The 21,574-nt window shown below is 40.4% G+C and overlaps 2 protein-coding genes across 2 annotated transcripts; both read right to left on the bottom strand.

Annotated features, from left to right (window-relative positions):
• Nucleotides 1–344: 344 nt before the first annotated feature.
• Nucleotides 345–4,976, bottom strand: brf2 (BRF2 RNA polymerase III transcription initiation factor subunit). Its single transcript, XM_044046077.1, has 4 exons — nucleotides 4,731–4,976; nucleotides 2,555–2,614; nucleotides 2,131–2,452; nucleotides 345–1,814 (listed from the first exon to the last, which is right to left on the bottom strand). Exons 1-4 carry the CDS (start codon nucleotides 4,876–4,878, stop codon nucleotides 986–988), a joined length of 1,359 nt encoding a protein of 452 aa, XP_043902012.1. The 5' UTR covers nucleotides 4,879–4,976; the 3' UTR covers nucleotides 345–985.
• Nucleotides 4,977–5,759: 783 nt separating this feature from the next.
• rab11fip1b (RAB11 family interacting protein 1 (class I) b) lies at nucleotides 5,760–17,640 on the bottom strand. Its single transcript, XM_044046055.1, has 6 exons — nucleotides 17,160–17,640; nucleotides 11,090–11,511; nucleotides 8,956–10,999; nucleotides 7,214–8,029; nucleotides 6,859–6,973; nucleotides 5,760–6,389 (listed from the first exon to the last, which is right to left on the bottom strand). The coding sequence occupies exons 1-6, from the start codon at nucleotides 17,495–17,497 to the stop codon at nucleotides 6,189–6,191; spliced, it is 3,936 nt and encodes a 1,311-aa protein (XP_043901990.1). The 5' UTR covers nucleotides 17,498–17,640; the 3' UTR covers nucleotides 5,760–6,188.
• Between the last annotated feature and the right edge of the window lie 3,934 nt (nucleotides 17,641–21,574).

The following is a 21,574-nucleotide window of genomic DNA, read 5'->3' as shown; positions in this document are numbered from 1 at the left end:
AACACTATCTTCCCCCCTTACATTTTCTTGGTAACTATTTAATGTATTCAATTTTTCAGTGCTGCTCTAAAGCAGATACACTTTCACTCTCAACCTCCATTTATTGTCAATATGTTTAAATGAACCAAACGGGTTCATTGTGTATTTAAAAGAAACACACACAAAAAAAAACAGAGGTTGAGACAGTTATGTATGTGTACGGGTTTGTGCATGAACACAGTTTTCAACTGGGGATTGCAGTTTTTAACTTTTAAAATGTGAAATTGTACATATTACACATACAGTATATCAACTTTAAACTAATTTTACCTCAAACAATGTGTGTCAAAAACCAATAGCATAAGTAAGGTTTGGACAACATTTTATTGTCAAAATAAATAAAGTCTGAAAATATAAAAAGGCATTTCGGCTTAAAAATACATGTTTGATGTGTACAGTATAATCAACAACTTAAGTAGCAACCACCGGTCTCAATTACATAACTGATTTAAAGGGATGCACTGAAAAGTTTTCAGCTCATGACTTTAATCATGAAACAAAACAACCAAAACAGGATGTTGTGTTGATGACACATGCAAAAACTGCAGCCAGCACGTGCCTGTCTATTCCCGCTTAGAGTATTTCCAAGATCAGTCTGGAACACCAATAAAACCGTTCCAAATAATTGTGAGAAAACGGTGCAACACATGATGGAAAGTCTCTGCACAAAAGCCAGAAAAGCACACAGCGCAGAAAAAAAGGCCCGTCTGTCTGCACCTAAATAATTTCACAGATTCTTAATTGAATTATTTTTTTCAAGCATGAATAATAATCTATATATCTATAATATAATATACTAATATACTGCAATGAGGTAACTACACACAGTCCCAGCCATAACAACAAAATTACAGTTAAAAAAAAACAAATGGCACAGAATTGGCGTAATCATTTCTTTCGGTGTTTCGGTCAAGCATTTTCATTTCAGTGCATCCCTACTGATTTCCTATGATTTCTGACTTTTCAACACAGACAGCATCTTCTGATTCAGAGCAAAGTCTCTCGCTTCTTTCGGAGTGCGAATGTAAGAGTCGATTTCACTGTCGGAGATTTCTTCATCACCGGTGACATCTTTCAGCTCTGGCTGCTCCGCTCTCCTCCTCTTAGCATTGACCACACATGGGGGAGCAAACAGCACTCTCTTACCCCAGTTCGATGCAGGACCTTGGCTTTTCTGACTGTCACCGTGTGGATCAGACACTGTGCACGTGTTGTCGCATCCGTTTCCTTGTTCAGAATGTGGTTCACATTGTTCCACAGAGGATGAGTTTGAAGTTTCATTTACAAAGTCAGAGATCTGGGAGGGAGCTCCGCCGTCCTCGGTTTGAGAGTCCCCACAACTGACTTCACAATTGTCCAGCAGAGCTTTCTCATGGCTCCTCTGTGCCCTCTTTAACAGCGTGTACCTGTGCTGCAGAACATCCGCCACATGCAAAACAATATTATCTGCAGTAACTGCTTCACTGACCCAGGGAATCTCCTTACCCAGCTTACACAGCACCCCCTTCATCTCGGCAATTCTCTTCATAGCTGGCCTATGCTTATTCACTTTGGCAATCTGACAGAATTTGTCCAAGGAGAATTTGAGTCGCTGCTTGGTGGGTTTCAAGGACTGCCAAGCCAAATAGATTGCAGCCATCATGATGGGGATGGGCCTCCGGCCAGTCACAATCCAGGTGTCTGCTGCCAGCTCCACCAGAGCTACGGCTCGTTTGGTCAAGTCTTTGGGGTTCTCAGCCAGATCCTCAGGAACATGAAGAGAACTGATTTTATACCTTGCGGAAAGAAAAAAAACACTTCCTTGTAGTGGCCAGAATCTGGTGATACAATATATATCCAAATGCAGGTGTAACAATACCATATATTGGATGCTATAAGCAAGGGTATAATGTTGGGATTTCTTTTTTATCAGAGGCTTCATTTCAACACAAACTGCTGTCGAGAATATTTACAAAGAACTGATGAAACATGACAAGGACAAACAACATCGCAATATTTTAGCAAATGGACATTTCCTTACATCCCTATGAGAAAATATTTTGAACGTTGGTTACAATCGCGACAACTTTCAGACGACTGTCCTTCACTTACTCCTGAACGTGGGCCTCCATCACATCTGTGACGCTAATAATTGGAGCCACAATGTTGAGAATCTTGACCATCTCTCTATAAACGGCTCCCACCATCTCCAGATCAGCATCCACCAGGCAGCCGATGGTTCCCATGGTAATGGGCCAGTTAAGCAGTCGACAGCTCACGAGCACACAGCAACCAGCGAGAACGTCTTTCTTTTGGAGGCTCACATTGATGAAACTGTCATGCTGATAGGCCTGCTGGTAATGAGACTGTGAGAGATTCTCAATTCCACTGTGGACCCTGAGAGTCTGACAAATGACTTTTACACGCTGCAGGCCTGTAAAGACATTTCATCAAAGATATACAAGGATACAGTGGCAGGAGTTGTATCTAACCATGTATCTATTAGGCAAAAGTCCCCGTGGTGAGAGGATCTTACCTTTTATCAGGTTTGGACACGGCTTTTTGGCTGAAGTCGTGGCTCGGACGAAGTTAACGCCTGAGAAAAGACAAACATTCAGCAAAGGCAAAAATGGAATTGTCAACAGCTTTTGTCAGGCTACAATACATAAACAGTTCAAAAACATTTATCCACACAACCTTGTAACGAGAACTAAATATGGCGAGTTCTTCATTATCAGTGTTATTTCAAAAGAAAACTCCAAACATTTGGTATTTTCAGGTTTTCAGGCATTCGGGTTTCTGATTTAACTAAATCAGTTTAAGTTCTGGACTAGTGGGTGGAAAAAGCAAAGACGTCTCCTACTGTTGTAAGATATTTTGACAGTCTTTAACAAGCCAGAAAAGAATGCAGTGTTTCTGGGAAAGGCTGTCACACTGTGCACAGCAAGTACTGAGGAAACAAAGAACAGCAAAGCAAAGTTTGTCGTCGTACGGCTGTTAATTAAATAAATACTCATCCCATTCACCAACATAGAACATCATCATTATTATTATTATTATTATTATTATTATTATCATCATTATTATTATTATTATTATGAAGCAGGAACAGACAACGTGATGCAATTCAAGTTTTCTTTTGCTCCAGGGTTGCCACACAAACCTCTTGAAGTTTCCATATTCACTAGGTGTTGGTCAGCCTCTGTGATAATTTAATTTATTGTACATTTGTTTGGAATATGAAACAGCACAGTATAATGATATATACACACAGAAATAATATAAACCTCAAGGCAGGTCTTGGATAATTATGTCCTGTCTCCTGGAGGAGAACACTGTCAAAACATAAACAGTGCATATCCCTGATCAAATGTGTTAATCCAAATTAGCACAGACAGGAAAGTGGGGCACAGTTTTGATCCCTGGTTTTCCTACTGCAGGAAAACTAATTTCCTGCAAACATGATCATGAGCCAAGATTACACTGATGATACTGTAAAAATAATATATTCAGAGGGCATTTTGAATAACCTTAAGTTTGGTGTGTAAAGTTGCAATGTAACAATGAAAACAACTGTGTTTCATTCAAACCATCGTCGAATGAGTTCACACAACACAGATTCAGACCACATATCCACATGACTCTCCAAGTGCTGCTCAAAATAGCAGTGTTTTGTTTTTTATGTCTGTGATGAGAAGGCAGCAGTTCTCTGAAACATGAGTGAGGTCGTGAGACACCAAAATTAATGTTGAAAGAGAACAGTTGAAATATGGACCTCGAGTCACCCTTGAAGAAAGCTCTGCAAGTTCAGCTGAGGCAGGGGGTAGTTATTACTATTATAAACAATGACCACCACCATATTTTGCAATCTATAACATTAAAGTAATTATATTGTCAGTTAGGGCTGTCCGATTTTGAATACATATCTAATTGTGATAACTTTGACAGGAATTGTGATATCAGACAGAAAGGCAATTTTTACATCATTATTCTCATTTTCAATAAAAAAACACATTTAAAATGATTATTGTGTGATAGATGTTCTCTTCAGTTTGTAGAATATGATGTGTATAGATCAAGACAATACAATTTTGGCTTTATTGCGCCTCCAACGATTTGAAAATTGCAGTAGGCTGTGTTTCAATTTCAATAAAATGCCAATCAAGTATTTAGCCCTATTGTCAGTACATCTACTACTGGTCTCTCTCTTCTATCTCCACTTGTTTTCCAAAAATATAGCAGTTTCACAAATTAGATGTTGTGCTTTTAAGAGCATTTACACCTGAGGTCTCAAACTCAGATGACCTGGGAGCCACTGAGCACTGAGTCTGTTCAGAAAAAGTCCACCTTTTTGTGAAAATGATATCACCATAATCTGATATTGCAATAACTTCATTTAGATGACACATAATTCCAAAACAAAAGTGTAGATATTTAGGAATTATGTTTTTTCAATAATTAAAACAAGTTTTCTGATCTTTACAGCTTCTTAAATGTTAATATCTTCTGGTGTCTTTGCTTCATATAACAAAGACAAAAGTGATTCATTTTGGTTTGTGGACAAAACAAGACATTCGATAACATTATCAATTCCAGGTTCTGGTCAACATTTTCTGACATTTTACAGTCCAAACAAGTACTCGATTAATCGATAATAAAAAATAATCGTTAGTTGCATTGACACCTGTTTAACACTTGTGTTCTGTTCATACCTGATCCTTCGACGTGTTCGTCAGCCAGTGATCCTTCTGACACCACGGCGCCACAGTCCACACACACCAGCTGTGACTGCGCATACAAATCATCGTCTATGATGTTTGACGAGCCGCAGCCCGGGCAGCTCAGAGCCGAGCGAGACATTTTCTAAACAAACCTGATAAATGATGCCACGAGAGTTAGCTCAGCTAAGTTATCACCAACAGGAAACTACCGCAATGAAAACAGTTATGTCGCCTGGTTTGAAGTGCGCGAATTAAATGTGTCCGGGCCGGCACAAGGTTTAGAGCGTCTAAGGTTCCACTTAATGCAGTTGGGAATGTCACCACAGGAGAAGGAGAATTGCATTACATTACATTACATTACATGTCATTTTACATTACATGTCATTTAGCAGACGCTTTTATCCAAAGCGACTTACAATGGAATCAAGTACAATTAGCATTAACTTCTTAAGCTTTCATGTCATGTGACCCACTGACTCAAAGCAATGCCACATATTGGATCAATAAGACATATCTCCTTATATTATTGGATTTTCTTTTGCATTTTATATTCTATATGAACATTAATAACACTATTTTTCAATAGCTTCCATGTGATCCAATGAACTCAAACTCATTGACATATTTTTTGGTGCTAATATTTCTTTAAAATACTGATATTCTAAAACAATATTTATGTACAATTATTTTTCGACATTTAATTGTATTATTTTCACCCAACACTAACAGGATACACCTCTTTTGTGTCCCCTATCTTATTTAAATAGGCCTGTGTCAATAAACATGGGTGAAATGTAGCAGGTGCAAGTGAAAAAAGCAGGATTTGATTCACATAAAATGCCAGAAGAACTCATATCTCAAATTCAATTAATAAGGAGTCAGTGTGGTACATTGTATTGGAACTACTAAAAACTAATAATTTAGTCCTCCTTTCAGTAAAAATGCATCACTGATACACATCTAGATTGTCCTGAAAAAAAATAGTCATTCATTTTTTTATTATTATCTTTTCTTCATTGATTTTATTTAATTTTGCATATTTAATTCCATATAGCAGTAACCTCAGTGCAGAAGACCGATTCAGAATACACCATTTTATAGGCTTTTTAAAAGTGCTTTTTAGGTTAGCATCATGTAAACCTTTAGTAGTACAAGAGCAGTAAGATTATTTTACAGCAAAGTAAGGCTCTTTACACAAAAACAGCAAGCCAACATATCAGTGATTATTTTTACACATCATTTTGTGCTCAACATGAAAATTATTAAAAAACAATTCATTAGTTTCAAAGTCAGTCAAGCACATAGAAACATTTCAAAATCATCAACATCTTTCAAAACATCTCAAGTGCTTTACAGTGAAGTTCTAATTTTGGAACTGTGATTATTCAATTATTCACTAACTGGGTGGAGCAGAAATAGAAGTGTGAGCTGTGAATCAGCATAGACAGCCTACTTCAGTGAGTTCATGGACATCAGGATGCTTGGTTGTTCTTCTATGACACGTACAAGCAATTTGTCAATGTATTGTTCCAGCTCTGATATCTTTTTGTCTCTCTCAGACATCTGGTTCTCCTGTTTCTGCAGCAGGGACACAAGTTCCTCTCGAGTTAGCTGGGAATATGGCCCTTTAAGCCCCGAATCTGCCGTTATCTGTTGGAACAGTGTAGTAAATAAACACGTTGATCCCATTTGAATTACATGAACAAGTATTAACAATTACAAGTAGTTACTCTGAGAGCCTCCATCGCTCCCAGTGAACTCCCCAAAAACACTTCCAGGTCACATATATACAACATACACAGACATTAGATAATCCCATTCTCCAGAAACTAAAGTTGTGATTTTGAAAAAAAACTATAATTATGACGTCCCACGGAACTACCGTGTTTTATTTTTTAGCAGCAGAATGCTTCTTGGTGTTTTCTGTCATAGTGTCACAATGAACACAGCTCGCTTTGCTCGCGCTGTGCACTTCTTCTGCTTTGCCTGTTTACTCGTGACATAAAATCGTGCATCACTCATTCTATCCCTCTCCTCATTCATTAAAAAGTTACACACAAGTGCTTTAAGTGTGATTAAGACGACAGTAATGTATATACAAACACACACACACACACACCTTTGTTTTCTCTTGAACGTCACTAAAGATTCCAACGGATTCGTGACTTTTACCCCCTGGAGCGGTGGAGACAGACTTTTGTTCCAGAGGATTAAGTGGCCTTACAGGTAGAAGCCTGCAAACACAGAGAAGAATAAAAGCACTGCCTTGATGAGAGTGAAAGGAAATGAGCTACTCATAGGTTGTTTTCAAATCTGAAAACAAAACATAATGTGCATAATATCATTGCAGACTGTGTGCAGCATGATAACAGCACACCACGAAATCTGCAGCTAGACGTGTGTAATCTATAATTTAAGACGGCGCTGGTTGCACTATCCGTTTGCCTTTCTGTCGAGGAACTGAACTGCCTCACCTGCGTGAACTTGTAGGAGGGGCTTCCTTCTTCACTCCCGTTACCTCTGCAGTGCTCTGTGATCTAGAAGGCTCTTTCAGTGAAGTGTTCTGAACGGAGAGTGTGGCCTCTGGCTGTGGGCCACATGCTTGGTTTGCACCTTTATCGGGTGCAGGCACAACTGTAGTATCCATAGCATGGCAACTGTCAGTGTTGGGATGAATTAAAGTGCTTGAAATGGTCGGCGGAGGGGGAGGAGCATGGGTCACTTTTGAAGATTTCACTTTGGATTCATCAGTAGCGCGGGACACAGGTGGGGGCCGCTGTGTTGATCTTGTGTCACCAGGGGTTGGTGTATCATCTCGAAGTGTGACCTCATCGTCATCATCTTCAAATGGATTCAAGCCACAGGCGACAGGCACTCGTTTTGTCTGTGAGCCACCTCCCTGGGAAATGTTGCCACGAGAAGACGAGACTCTTTTGGATTCAGACGATGACTCTTCCTCTGCAGAACGAGGTCGAGACGGTGCAAGGCGCTTACCGTGTTTACCTGCACTTTCAGTTCCTTTGGTGGGGCTACTTTGTATTAAGTTCTGAGTGGTCTTTGCGTCTGTGCGAGACTGACTCAGAGGAGCGATCAATTGTACCGAACGCTGAGGGAGAACACTGGCAGTCTTGACATCTTTGTCATTACTCTGCTTGTTATTTTGTGCCAGATGCTGCAAAGCTACATCCTGCTCCCTCCGACTCTCAACTATATTCCTTCCTGGAGGCGGAGGAGCTGGACGCTTCTCCCGCTGAGCATTAATCAGGTTCTTCTCATTTGCAATTTGACACCTGAAAAAAATAAAAAGCAGAGACTAAATTATGTTTTGGCTTTCTTATTGTTAATTACCATCAAAACAAAACTATTCTCACGAGGAAACAGGATGCAAGTGCTTCACTGCATAATCCAGGATGTTGAAGAATAATTAAAAAAGATAAAGTGCATTAAACCTTGCATTATAAATTACACATAACAAAAACACGCCACACAAACACAAGCAGAAGTATCCTCAGTTAAAAAAAAACAGTGAACTATCCACCACCGTCACTATAATTTGGATTTTAATGAACCACTCCCTCAGTCAGTCTGCACCGACCCTAACAAGCACAGGCCTGTGCAATTTACGTGACAGAGTCGAGTTTAGGTTGCATTACAATGAGAAAGTGTCAACTGCTGTTGTGGAATGGCTCACTGTCAAAACAAGTGAGACAGCACCACTTTAATATCCAGATTCATTTCTGTACAGATGCTGTCGCTTATATTATTTTTTTAATCATGCACTGACAGAAAGATTCACTGCTTCTTTTTGAGATTGTGTTGCATTAACAATGTAATGCAGCATCACTGTTCACTGTGCAACATCAGACTTCACTCTTTTCCACAGGTGCGTTCAACATGGGCTTCAACTTCCATTTCTGAGAATGAACACAGTGTGAGATAAGCTGATGTCTTAAGTATCTTTGTTTAGTTTTTGATAGTCTTGTGGGTCAAATTAGAATAATGATATTGGCATTTAGTGCAAGTGCTATTGAGGTATTTACTATGAATAAAGAACAGTCTCACACTCTTTTTTTCAAAATAACTTTGAAGTTGTTAATAAACTGTCTGGACCTGTAATAGGTTTCCTTCCTTGAATCACTGGTGACATATCACAGTCATTTTGACTCCATACATTGCTTATGTGAATCATAACATAATAATGATGGTTTAAACTAACCCCTGTTGGACACTTGACATGGCCGTGTTGCCGTCAGCTGCAGTAGGAGAACGTGGGACATCTTCAAAGGGATTATTTGGGAGGTTTTCATCAAACGGGTTAGTGGAGGTGACGTCAGCAGCGCTCTGTGCTGCTACTGCAGATTTCTCCATGGTGGACTTGTGTCCATGTTTTGTTTCGCTTTGGTTTTTTGGTTCTTCTGCATCCGTTATTAACTTCCTGGCCTCTTCCTCTTCTTTCTCCGCCCTCCTAAACCTCTGCTCTTCCTCCCTTTGAATTTTCTCTTCTTGTTCCTCTCGTCTCCTCTTTTCTTCTGCCAATCTTTCCATTTCTTCCTCTTCTCTCCTCTCCTCCTTCCTAATTCTCTCCTCGTCTTTCCGTCTTCTCTCTTGTTCTTCCACTCTCCTCTTTTCTTCTGCCAATCTTTCAAATTCTTCATTTTCCTTCTTAACCCTGTCCTCTTCCTCTTGTCTCCTCCTTTCTTCTTCCTCCCTTTGCCTTTTTTCCTCTTCAATTCTCCTCCTTTCCTGCTCCTCATCCCTCTTTACCCTCTCCTGCTCTTCCCTCCTCCTCTCATCCTCCATCCTAGTCCTTTCTTCTACTTCCCTTTTAATTTGCTCTTCAGCCTCAATCCTCTGCCTTTCTTTCTCCTCTCTCACCAATCTCTCATGTTCTTCCCTTTCCTTCCGAGACCTCTCCTCTTCCTCTAGTCTTTTCTCCTCTTCTCTCCTATTCTTTTCCTGTTCTTCCTGCCATCTCCTCTCTTCCTCCTCTAGTTTCCTCTTCATCTCACATGCTTCCTCTTCTTGTCTTCTCACCATTTCTTCTTCCTCTTTTCTCCTTCTCTCTTCCTCCCTCCTAACTTGATCTTCCTCAGCTCTCATTTCTTCCATTCGCCTGCTTTCCTCTGCCAACTGATGTTCTTCCTCCATCCTAATCCTTTCTTCTTCCTCAATTCTCTTTCTTTCTTGTTCCTCCAGTCTCCCCTTTTCCTCTGCTAATCGTGCACGTTCTTGTTCTTCCTCTCTTATAGCTTTCTCCTCTTCCTCTCGTCTCCTCCTCTCTTCCTCCCTAAAAACTCTTTCCTCTTCCTCCTTTCTAACCTTCTCTTCCTCAGCTCGTCTTTCTTCTTCTTCTTCTTTTCTTCTCGCCTCCTGTGCCAATTGTCGCTCCTCCTCAAGTCTCCTTCTTTCCCCTTCCTTCTTCATCCTTTCCTCTCTTTGCCTTTCTTCTTCTTCCTCAATTCTCTTTCTTTCTTGTTTCTCCAGTCTCCTCTTTTCCTCTGCTAATCGTGCACGTTCTTCCTCTCTTACAGCTTTCTCCTCTTCCTCTCGTCTCCTCCTCTCTTCCTCCCTAAAAACTCTTTCCTCTTCCTCCTTTCTAGCCTTCTCTTCCTCAGCTCGTCTTTCTTCTTCTTTTCTTCTTGCCTCCTGTGCCAATTGTTGCTCCTCCTCAAGTCTCCTTCTTTCCCCTTCCTTCTTCATCCTTTCCTCTCTTTGCCTTTCTTCTTCTTCCTCAATTCTCTTTCTTTCTTGTTCCTTAAGTCTTCTCTTTTCCTCTGCTAATCGCTCACGCTCTTCCTCCCATCTAACCTTTTCCTCTTCAATCCTCTTTATTTCTTCTTCCTCTCGTCTCCTTGTCTCCTCAGCCATCTTCTCTAGTGCTTCTTCTTGCGTCCTCATCCTTTCTTCTTCCCTATTCTTCTCCTTCTCCATGCTAATCTGTTCCTCATCCACATCCTCCATTATGTTTTCTACCTCAGCAGTTTCTTCCTCCTCCTCCTCTTCTTCAGTCCAAGGAGAATATTGTGTCACTGCTTTAAGTGAATTAACAGATGGAGGGGAGCTTCCAGGGACATCCTCCATGGATCCATGACCTGAACTGGACAGACTAAAGTTTGATCCGTCACAGTAAACATGGCTGCCATTAATGCATAGGTTGCTCTGCTCCGCAGTCCCGCCGTGTTTTTGGACTCCAGAGGAGGAATCTTTCCCATCCGAGCTGCTCAAGCGTTTATGTATCTTGAACTTAAACTTCTTTTTACCTGGAAGGAAAAAGAAAAATATGCATTTAATTACAAACAGTGTGACAGCATGGCACGAAGGCAATTAAGTCAATGAAAACGGTTTCTGACCCTCAGAGGAATCCACATTCAGACCAGACGATTGGCTCCTGCTTAACGAGGAGGTTTTGGCAGGCAGAACAGACATGGACTGGGACATGTTTCTCTGCAGGTTGGATTTGGAAGAAAACAGTGACTTCATTTTATGTTTCTTCTTCTTCTCGTCCTTCCCCGCAGCTTCCTCGTCGTTTGCCTCCTCCTCACTGTCCGTGAGGACCTGAGTGAAGGACGGCACCACACCAGACACAGCGTCGGACTCCTTTTTCTTGCCGCGCACTTTGTCCTTGAACTTGCCCAAGCGGGAGCGGGACTTGCCGGCAGCAGAGAGATCGAACATGCTGGCAGTCATGTTGTTCCTCATGAACTGGATGTCCAGAAGCACCTCTCCTCTGTCTTTGTCTGCCTTGCCAGTCTTGTCCAGTAACTTAAACCATCTGTCGAAAAATAGAGAGACATGCAATTAGGATGACGTTTACCCACAGACCAGTGCAATTTGTCTAACAAAGCTTTTAGGAAATAACACAGTAGCATAGTGTCATTAACTTCTTGTTACTATGCTGGCTTTTTTAGGGTCAGACACAATTCATTATTGACACAGTCAAAGCAGCAAAAACATAAATTAGGTGCTACCAGGTGCTAATTACCTATTAGGATCTTTGTTTATGTTCACAATTTACACAAATAATCACACCTATTCGTATCCATAAACTTCCTTTTGGCATCAGTATTGAATTAATGAAATTCTACAAAACAAAAGCGCATACGTGCAGTTTAATAACATTCCTTATGATGTGAAACTCTCTGACAATCCACCATCATTTATTCATAACCTTATAAAAGGCCAACATCAAAAACAACATTTCACCCGTCCCATTCTTATCCAACATAATTTCAGAAAAACTTTGAATGCTGAAAACATTCCAAAGTTAAGAAATGGTTTTAAATTCTTACTATATGCGTGTAGATATTTGTCAAAAACTAGATCAAAACCAAACTGAGAATCTTTTCAAATGTTTTCATTTGGAAAACTAAACTGAGAATCATACATAAATGTTCAGTCCTCCTAGTGTCTTCGTGGAAACTATGATCAATGCTGTGGTAAAAAAAGAAAAAAAGAGAGTGACTCAACAGCAACTTCAATGTTTTTGGAAAGTCTGTGATAATTTAAGCACAACCAACAAACTCACCATGAAGGAAAGATTCTTCTCTTTTTTCAATACTGCTCTGTGTGCAGCAGCCACTCATGTTGACAATTTATGAATGTTTGTGCAGTGCAACCTCACATTTCTACACCAGTATTAACATTAAGAACGCAACGTTATGAATCTCAAAGCTGCATCTTAAATGCTTAAACTTAAACTGTAATGACTGTAATGAAAATGTACAAAAGGCTAAAAACAGACTGAGACAAGCCCGTGTCCACTTGGTGCTGCTTGTGCACCTGTGTCACGGTCCGGCGCTGATGGATGGGTCTCCGAGCGAGTATTTGAAAGAATGACCAAAAGGAAGAGTCAGCATAAAAAGTGCCTATCGGGCAGAAATCTGAGGTCAGCTCACCACTGAACAAACATCCCCATCTGAAATCTGAATTCCTGAGGAAATGAGTAAGGGACTGTGTGTGTAAAGAACATTTCCGCCATATGGCTGTGGCTCAGCATCTTTCATTTAAAAAATAATAATAAGAAAAAATACTAAGCTTGGATATGGGTTTGTTTGTTTGTTTGTTTTTAAAAAAGGGTGAAAAATCTAAATATAATTGTGTGTATTAATGTCATTTCCCCTGATATATTTATACTACTTAAATAAACACTGCTAAATACAGTGTTTTTCTTAGTGAGCCTCAATCAGATATGTTGAGATCCCCCCCCTCCTCCTCCTCCTCCTGCTGCTGCTGCTGCTGCTGCTGCTGCTGCTGCTGCTCTTCCCTCAGGAATGCTTCAGATGTGTAGCGCAAACAAACCAAGGAGGGAATTTAAGAAATGGGTGAGACACATGCCGTCACTGCTCTACAGTTCTCTACTGCTGACGTGCATCGCACATTTCAGGCCTTGATACAGTAAATGATCTGTCCTTCAGCAGAAGCACCTCTCCACAATCGGTGCTTTTATCTATAAAGTAAACATAGACAGTGTGCATATTCTTCTTCCCACGAGCAGTGCGATCTTAACTTCTGGCACAAAGTAATGAAAGATATGTGTGTTGCACAATCTCTGGTGTTATTATCCACGCTTAAAATGTAAAAACAAATGTTAAACACACCCAAAAATGTACAGTATTTTGGGAAGAGGATGGGGATGTTATAAAAAAGTAGTGCTTTATTTCTGAGGGACGTATAATCTTGTTAGTCAAGTTTCTTATACGCTTCAGTGATTGGTATTATTTGTCTGATAACTCGAGGTTCTAAAATTGTTCCATTTGTATAATATGTAGAGTGTTGTTATCATGAGATTAGCCCACTCACTAGCCATTTCATAAAAGCTAAACTTGTTCAAAATACTTGTCATTATAAATATCTAGTAAGCCAGTCACAAGGCAGCAAGTCAACACATTTAAGTGTGTAGCCATGGACAAGATGACCTGTTGAGATCCAAACCGAGCAGAATGGAGACCCAAAACAGGGTGAGGAAGTGATAGTGAATGTGGCCTGGTTTTGGAGCTGGTCTGAATATTTCAGATCTACTGGGATTTTCACACATAACCAACTCTAAAGTTTACAGAGAACGGTCTGAAAAAGAAAGAAAGAAGAGTATCCAGTGACACCCCATGTGACATCCTGTGTGACATCCTTTGTACCTAATAAAGTAGCCAGTGAGTGTAGTATAGTCATTTGTCAACAAATAACACACTAATTGTAAATTATACTAAAAGGCTGTAATTCACAAGCCTTTCTCAACCATCGCACTTCCCTGCAGAAGTCACCATCAAAAAAAAAAAAAGAGAAGAAACTACTTCAACTGAATCAGGAGGGAAGTTGCAAAAGTGTTTCGGCTCGAGCCTGTTGGTGTAGTAAGCAGCATGTAGGAGGAGGAATGCCTAGGTAACGATGATGCATTTCAACGCCGTAATCTACCCGTGTGAATGGAACAAAGTATGTTGCTCTGCTGTACAGACAGAACCAGGAGGAGAATGTGTTACTTGACATCTTGTAAATGTATCCTACCCTCTTCTGCACAAAAACGCATCCTTCCTGGCTAAACCTGACCTGCTGATAAGACAATGCCCCCGAAAGGCTCGAGCTTTCCTTATCACACAAACACAGCTGCATGTGTGGGAGAGGAGCTGAGCAAGGAAAGCAAGCGCGGACTGATAATGTCCAAAGACCAAGAGTTTCCGAGGCTGATTGTATTGGTCCACGTCCATGAAGCCAAAAGAAAAATGAAAGCCTGAACAAAAGGAGTCGGAGCAACACAGGAATAAAGAAACTTTGACTAAGCAATGACAATGCGAGAGCCATGGTTCTCAAACTGTGGTTCGTGTACCACTAGTGATACGCAAGCTTCCTCTGGTGGAAAGGAATTTTGACTGGAGTACATAGAAAATGAAACAAATAACATCAAATTTAAACAATTAAAGTCACATTATGCCTCGCTCCATCTAAATCTAATTTCACTAGACCAGAAGTCAAATTTGAAAACAGCTTAAATGTGTGTGTTTTCTTCTGCAAGCAGCATGTATTTAAAAATGATGTAACAATTAGTGACTACTAATATTAAGACTGCAGACTGTAATATAGCTCCTTCACTCAGTCCTTCCTTTCCAACGTGCAAAAAATGTCCGTCTGGACATTTTTTTTTTTTTTGCTTTCTTAACCATAAAAAAAGGGCCAGAAAAATGATCCTGTGACAAAGTGCATTTGTTCATTTTTAGTATCTGGCAGTTATTTACAATTTACTTCATGTTAAAATAACCGTTTTATTTAGAAAAAAACACTGTACATGAACACCAGATTTTGTGTGTTAAATTTGAAATGTAAACAGTACAAAACATTTTGTTTGAGTTTTTGTTTAAATGTCCAAAAACAGGCCAAAAAATGGCAACTATGTACAAGTGTTTTTCCAGCTCTCTCCTCTCTGGTGACAAAGACACTGATTCGCCTGCAACAGCGCGAGTGAAATTGCGACTTTGACTTGCAATTTCTCCACTTTCAGAAAGCGTTGGATAGCACAAATCATCGCGTAATTACAGTATTAAAAGTATTAAAACATTAAATGGACAAGGTTTTGTGCCTTGTCCATCAGGGCAGCCTCTGTAAAGCAACAGACTTCGGAACACATACAGTGTTTCCTCCTGAATGTTACACAAAGGACCATTGAAATGGGTTTTGACAGAACGTTGGATAATGTCTCCAGATTTTGAAAACACAGTGAAGCATAAACAGTAAAGTTTGGGACATGTGAAGTACAGCAGCACAGCCGCAGTGGGTCTCTCTGGTAAAAAAAAGAAAAAAAGAAGACCTTTGTGAACTGTCCCTGATGCCACCAGTGTTTGTCATTGATAAGACTGTCAGGAATGCGAGGCTAGGGCGGGATTCAAACCTCAGGAGGTGCATTCCCACAAAGCTCTCAGAAAACAAACAGAGCGTTTACTCAACACCGGCATGTTTGCTGACAAAAAATAACCCCATCAACAACAACATGAACTCCATGCATGTGCTGAAATAAAGTAGAGGTGTGAGTTTTGAGTGGCAGTCGCCAAAAAGGAGCAAACGTGGTCAGACGAGTACACATCACAAGCCCCAAAACTATGCATGATTCATAACGCAGCGCGCAGCCAGGTGATTTGTCTCAGGTCAGACAGTTGGACGCAAGACAAACCTGAGCAGAAGACAGATGAGTGAGAGGGACATGGCATTTCAAGAAATTGCTCATTTAAAAGCTTTTTCTTTTTTTGTTTAAAGTGATTTCACAGTTTGCTTGGTTTTAATGACAGGATTGTACAAATAATATGAAAAGACAGCAAACTGACTTAAGAAAAAACATCAGGAGGAATGTGTGTGTGTGGTTAGACAAACAGCCTGGTATGCCGTCTGCTTTCATTTAATACCACTCACATGGTTTGGAGACTAATGCTGGAAAAGTACAACCATGAAACAGTGGCAGGATAATTAATACTGCATTTTATTAAATGTTTTTTGGGGTTTTTTCTTTTTTAATAAAAAGGATGACTACCTTTTCTTTGATCATGCGTTGTTTCCTACTTAAAATGTCAGATTTAATCACCACGGGAGCAGCATGTTAAAAGTTGGGTGAAAATGATTTAGCAAAAGTTTATTTTAATTACTTCAATTAATTTATCTACTTAACATATTTTGCCATGTGCCCTTGCAGTATAATAAGAACAATAATCATAATAACAATAGGAATTCAGAGTAGCCTCCTGGGATCTTTTGGGGGGGGTGCACTTGGGCGCTGAAAGGAAATATAAGCATGTGTGTCGTGGTCAAGTTAAGCCAGCGAAAGTTGAGGGTAAGTAATGCTGATTGGCATCCTTGAAGGCTGCAACCAAGGGAACAAATCCCTTAAGCCACAGTGGAGCGAGTGGGCAGCATTCATAAGTCAAACCCACCAGAGTGGATCTGTGTTGTGATGCATGGCTCTGTGTATGTGTGTGTGTGTGTGTGTGTGTACACACACATCAGAAGAAAAAAGTGGAAATAATGAAAGAGAAGAGAAATGACATTCCCTTGCTAATAGAGTTATCACCCTTTTGTTCTGTAATTTCACAATATCAGAGCCAGCAATTACTCCCCTGCAGTGTCTATGAAAATCAATTAAGGGACAATTCTTTTTTTTTTTTTTTAAGTACTGTTGTATGAAGTTTTCAAACACCGACTTAAACTAGTGCGCCACAGTATACGCTGCCATTTTCCACTCCTTACTACTCCACATTTTTCTAACCCTGCTTAGCTCAAGACATCTCGTCCACAGAGATTTGTTTTTTTCGTGGAAACATAGTGGAAACATATGCACATATCTTAAAATAAAATGAGCAAATGTTTGGGGCCAGGTCCCTTCAGCCTGGGGCCCCCCAGTGTCCCCAAGTTGCAGCAGCCCTGCATCCTGCTACTGCTGTATGCACTTACTCTGTCTTGTTGCGGGTTTTGTCTTCACTGAGACACAGAAGGTCGACGACAGCATGTCCGAGCGGTTTGTCTGGACCCACCAAGGCCCGGTGCAGAACATGGACATGCAGGGTGCCCTTTCCTCCTCCTCCGCTCTGCGGCAGGTCGAAAGTCGCCTCCTCTTTCCACACCGGAGCCACGCTCTTCTCCACCACCGAGGTCTGGAACTTCTCCTTGCCCACTTGCATGACCGCGTACGCATCGTTGGTGCCGCTTTTGCCCTTACTCCTGAGGCCTCTGGCTTGGAGAACCGTTACCTGGACGCTGGTGGGACACCACTGCGGATCCGCAAAGGACATCGTGACACCACCTGTTGCTGGACTATCTCGATCTAACAAAAGGAAACGCGCAGTGGCGTCCAGTTCACCACCGGTTCACCGTCACACTGGCGCGTGTGAGGGGAGGAAAAGTTTTCTTCTGGTCTTTGAGGAAACAGCTGATTGGGAGTGGTTTACGTTGAGTTTGCGCCTTGAATAAAACAGGACACGCCCACAGATTAACGGGTTACTGACCGCGCGCTCGTCCGCACACACCACGACAGGTCGCACCTGAGCCATGGTGACGCCTGTCAGAGCGCGGCAGCGTCATCAGCTGCACTTGATTAAAACTGACTCACGGACATATTTGACCCTTTTCTAAAACAGAGGACCTGTGTGCATGTCTCTGCTCATGTCTCTACAACATGACTCTAAAAAATCTCAAAAACTCTAATAATTCAGAGCCAAACTGTTGTCACCTGAGAACACCTGAGACCTTCACCATGCAACACCTTGATAACCAGTTAGTCTCACTCCAAATGAGTAAGAATGAGGCCTCAAGTGACTTATTTAATTCCCCATTAATATGGAATGAGACGCAAACTGTTGTCAAGCTCAGTGTTGCATCCCCATTGGTGATTTTATGATTGTTGTCAGTGCTTTTTCTTAATCTATTTCTTATATTACTTGTTATCTGAGTTTTCTAATTGTTCTTTGTCCTATTTTTTGTCTCCTAGACAATATATATTGTTGTTAATTAGACTGCCTGATTAAATTAAGACTACATTCTAAAATGCACTTACATATTCTACTGTAAACATAGTTTGTGTTGAGAGTTTTGAGAAACTTGATCACAGTTTCTTACATAGAATGAAATAAACCTGGATGAATTGTTCATGTGTTTTGAATTCCTGTTCAAATGATTGTAAACGACACAGTACAGAGACTAATAAATACAGTAGAGATAATCAGAACACATTTGGACACGGCAGACAGGACAGGAAGCAACACATGACAAAGGTACACACAAGGACAAACTAAAAAATACAACAGAAAACCAGACACAACTAAACTAAATTAAACAAAAAGGCCAAATAGAAACATTGTCCGACAAATATCATCATGACAAGTATGTAGCCAAAGCTGGAAATTTCATCCATGAAGGTCAAATGTGAAACAGCAATAACAAAATATATTTGGCATATCTCACTATTCCTTTTTTATACCACAACTCTATGATTATAATATTGTGAGTGCAACATGATTGAGGCAGACTGGCAATGAGGGTTTTGCATTTTGAAGGTCTTTGTTGCTCAACGATGCACCTTGTGTTCCGTGAGTTGCAAGACTGCGATTTGAAGCGACATTTGAGTCCTGTGGAATTGTCCTCATCAAGTGAAGGAATCTGGAGTCATGTTGTTGAAACATGAGCTGACATCTTTCAGAATAGTGTACATACTGTGTGTAAAATGGTGGTAAAGGTGTAAGCGCTCTGCTTCCTTGTTTGACTGTGTCCTAAAAGAAAAGCATCATGTTATTCTTATTTGACATCGTGACATCTGCTCCTTTTAAAAACTCACGAATTCTCTGCTCTGATAATTCAGAGCCTGGAACCTGCAGCAGTCTGAGAGGAGGAAGAGGTTACCTGACAAGACCGTGACAGCTGATAGGGTCCATGGATTCAATTTCACATGCAACTCCAGGTTGTATCTTATTTAGGCAACAGTTACCTCACTTTACACACAAGTGTTCTTTCATTTCAACATCAAATGAATTAAAGGCGGTTAAATAGTTTGAGTGTGTTTGTTTGTTTTAGCCCATTAATGGACGAGCGTTCTTCTTACTAGATGTACTTTCTACTTGATGCACATAAGTGCTAATAATCTCCATGAGCCTGAGTGTTTTTGGATATGCAGCTGTTTAAATCAATCTGTAAAGTCCAGCTAAATGTTTATCTTAGAGTGAAATAATCACAACATCAACAGCAGGTCCACAGGGTGATTCATGTCTGAACACTGACACCTGCTGTTTAAAGAGGGAAACACTGACGACTGACGTGATCTAGTTTGTATCGTCCCAGGTCATAAAAGCTTTAAATAAAGACTCTTCTAACAACAAGTTGAGACACAAAATCACTGAATCAAGAAGCACACAATCTCTTTGACCTTTGACCTTTATGGACATCCAAGATTAAAGCTGAGTGAGCCAATTAGCAGAGTGGCGTCACTGTCAAACTGTCCACCTGCCTGTGATGTAATAACTACAGGAACATAGACTTAAATTATTGACCAAGTATTTAAAAAAAATATTTAAAAATCACTGGATAAGATGAAAAACAAATGAAAATGTACAAATGTAAGTATGGATTCTCACATTCAGATTATGCAAATAACAATATGTTCTAATTTTTTAATCCTCCACCCTCCATCCACTGTATTTCTGCTCACTGACCAGAACTTTGCTGCAGGCTTTCTGCTGCTGCTCTTCTTTCATTTCAGCTCGTTTCAGGCCTCCGTCCCTGAGAGCGGTTAAAGAGGGAAAGGGAATCACATCCCACAGATGTTATTGGGAATCAGTATCTGTTTTGTGCCATCACCAACCGTTTTAACAACCATTAGCACACGGAACTATCCAACAATAACTCTCCAAATGAGACCTAATGAGCCTCAGTGTGCTGCTATGGCAGCTTTCACTCTGTTGGCAAACTGAAAAGGAGGAAAATTTACTCGAGCAGACAGAATTATTAATCGGTCTGCTGGTTTGTTTGTTTTAAGGATTATGTTTTTAGAATTATCATGCCAAGAGAGTAAGATCCAGAATTTGGCTTTGCTATCAGGTTTGAGGGAATTTAATTGGAGTGTTGAGTCTTGGCAAAGGTTACACACTACTCAGTGTCATAGTTGTGACATACAGTACTTTCACTTGTTCATCTGTGGCAGATACCATGGTAAGATACCAGGTAAGGACTTCCCTTACGACAGGGAATGCATGTCGAAGTACCACGAAAGCACGTGGCGAGACCAGAGTTCCCAACAAAAATCACACTACACATAAATATATAAATAAATAAGGTAAAAACATAAGGCATTGAAGATGTTGAGACGTTTCCTCATGTCAAGACGGCGCATACCTAATGAGACTCTCTCATCACAGCAGGCACAATAATGAGGATGCACAGGAGAGTCACCCTCAACAAACCTGCACAGCAGGTCGTTAACTGCAAATGTAATCCATGTCATGCTGTCAGCCGAGGTGATACGGCAGAGGTGAATCAGAGTGCAGCGAGGCTGAGGCTGAGAGCCTGAGCTTTATAGCCTTCTGTATGAAGCCTCTGACGACAGCAGGAGTCGGGAAGAGGTCGCTGTTTGTGTGGGGTAGAAAAAAATAGAAATGTCAGTCAGAGAAAGTGAAAACTCTATTGCATTGCCTTGTTCAACAATGTTTTCAGCCACATGTTATCAATAACCTATATCAAGGAACATGCAGTAACTTACCATCACCAAGTGTTTCCTAACACTATGAGACAAAGAGTTATATATAGAGACAAAGAGTTATATTCTTCTACTTTTATAATCATTACATGTACTATCAGTATTATTAGTATAAGAGTCTATTTGTGACAGCTCTGAAATAAGTTAAATGATCGTGTGTAATAGTGCTAAGAGTGATAATAGCAGTAATAATATATAATATCCATCCATCCATTTTCTATCACTGAAATTAGTTTTTAAAACGTGCAAACACAAACACACAAAAACAATCTCAGGGATTTCTGACACTCCCTGTCAGTGGGTAATACTGAAACCAACCTTGCTGCAACTCTCCTGCAGAGTGCACAGCAATAGCAACACTGGTTCATCTTTGTCCTGACACTTGTGGACAATCTATGAATTCTACTGTATATTCTATAATAGCAAATGTTATCCACATGCTATTCTTTAGTTTCTCCTGATGATGGCACTACAAGACAAGGAATGGGATGGGATGAAGAGAACCGCACCACAGAACCCAGAGCTGTAGCATCTGAGGAGACCTCTGTGTGTGTGTGTGTGTGTGTGGCCTGTGTTACCTCTTTAACAGGGCTGTATTTGAATTTGAATTTGAATTACTTTATTCCTC

Source organism: Solea senegalensis, linkage group LG15 (assembly GCF_019176455.1).
Source record: "Solea senegalensis isolate Sse05_10M linkage group LG15, IFAPA_SoseM_1, whole genome shotgun sequence".
In the NCBI taxonomy this organism is placed as follows: domain Eukaryota; kingdom Metazoa; phylum Chordata; class Actinopteri; order Pleuronectiformes; family Soleidae; genus Solea; species Solea senegalensis.
The sequence above is the reverse complement of the archived record's forward strand: the minus strand, read 5'-3'. Positions and strand labels throughout refer to the sequence as shown.

Excerpts from the sequence above, each read along its gene's own strand:
- brf2 (XM_044046077.1), bottom strand. The coding sequence starts at position 4,878 with ATGTCTCGCTCGGCTCTGAGCTGCCCGGGCTGCGGCTCGTCAAACATC. Across the intron at positions 2,615-4,730 it reads CGAACACGTCGAAGGATCAG|GCGTTAACTTCGTCCGAGCC; the intron begins GTATGAACAGAA and ends GTCTTTTCTCAG. Across the intron at positions 2,453-2,554 it reads GTGTCCAAACCTGATAAAAG|GCCTGCAGCGTGTAAAAGTC; the intron begins GTAAGATCCTCT and ends ATGTCTTTACAG.
- rab11fip1b (XM_044046055.1), bottom strand. The coding sequence starts at position 17,497 with ATGTCCTTTGCGGATCCGCAGTGGTGTCCCACCAGCGTCCAGGTAACG. Across the intron at positions 11,512-17,159 it reads AAAACCCGCAACAAGACAGA|ATGGTTTAAGTTACTGGACA; the intron begins GTAAGTGCATAC and ends ATTTTTCGACAG. Across the intron at positions 8,030-8,955 it reads ATGTCAAGTGTCCAACAGGG|GTGTCAAATTGCAAATGAGA; the intron begins GTTAGTTTAAAC and ends TATTTTTTTCAG.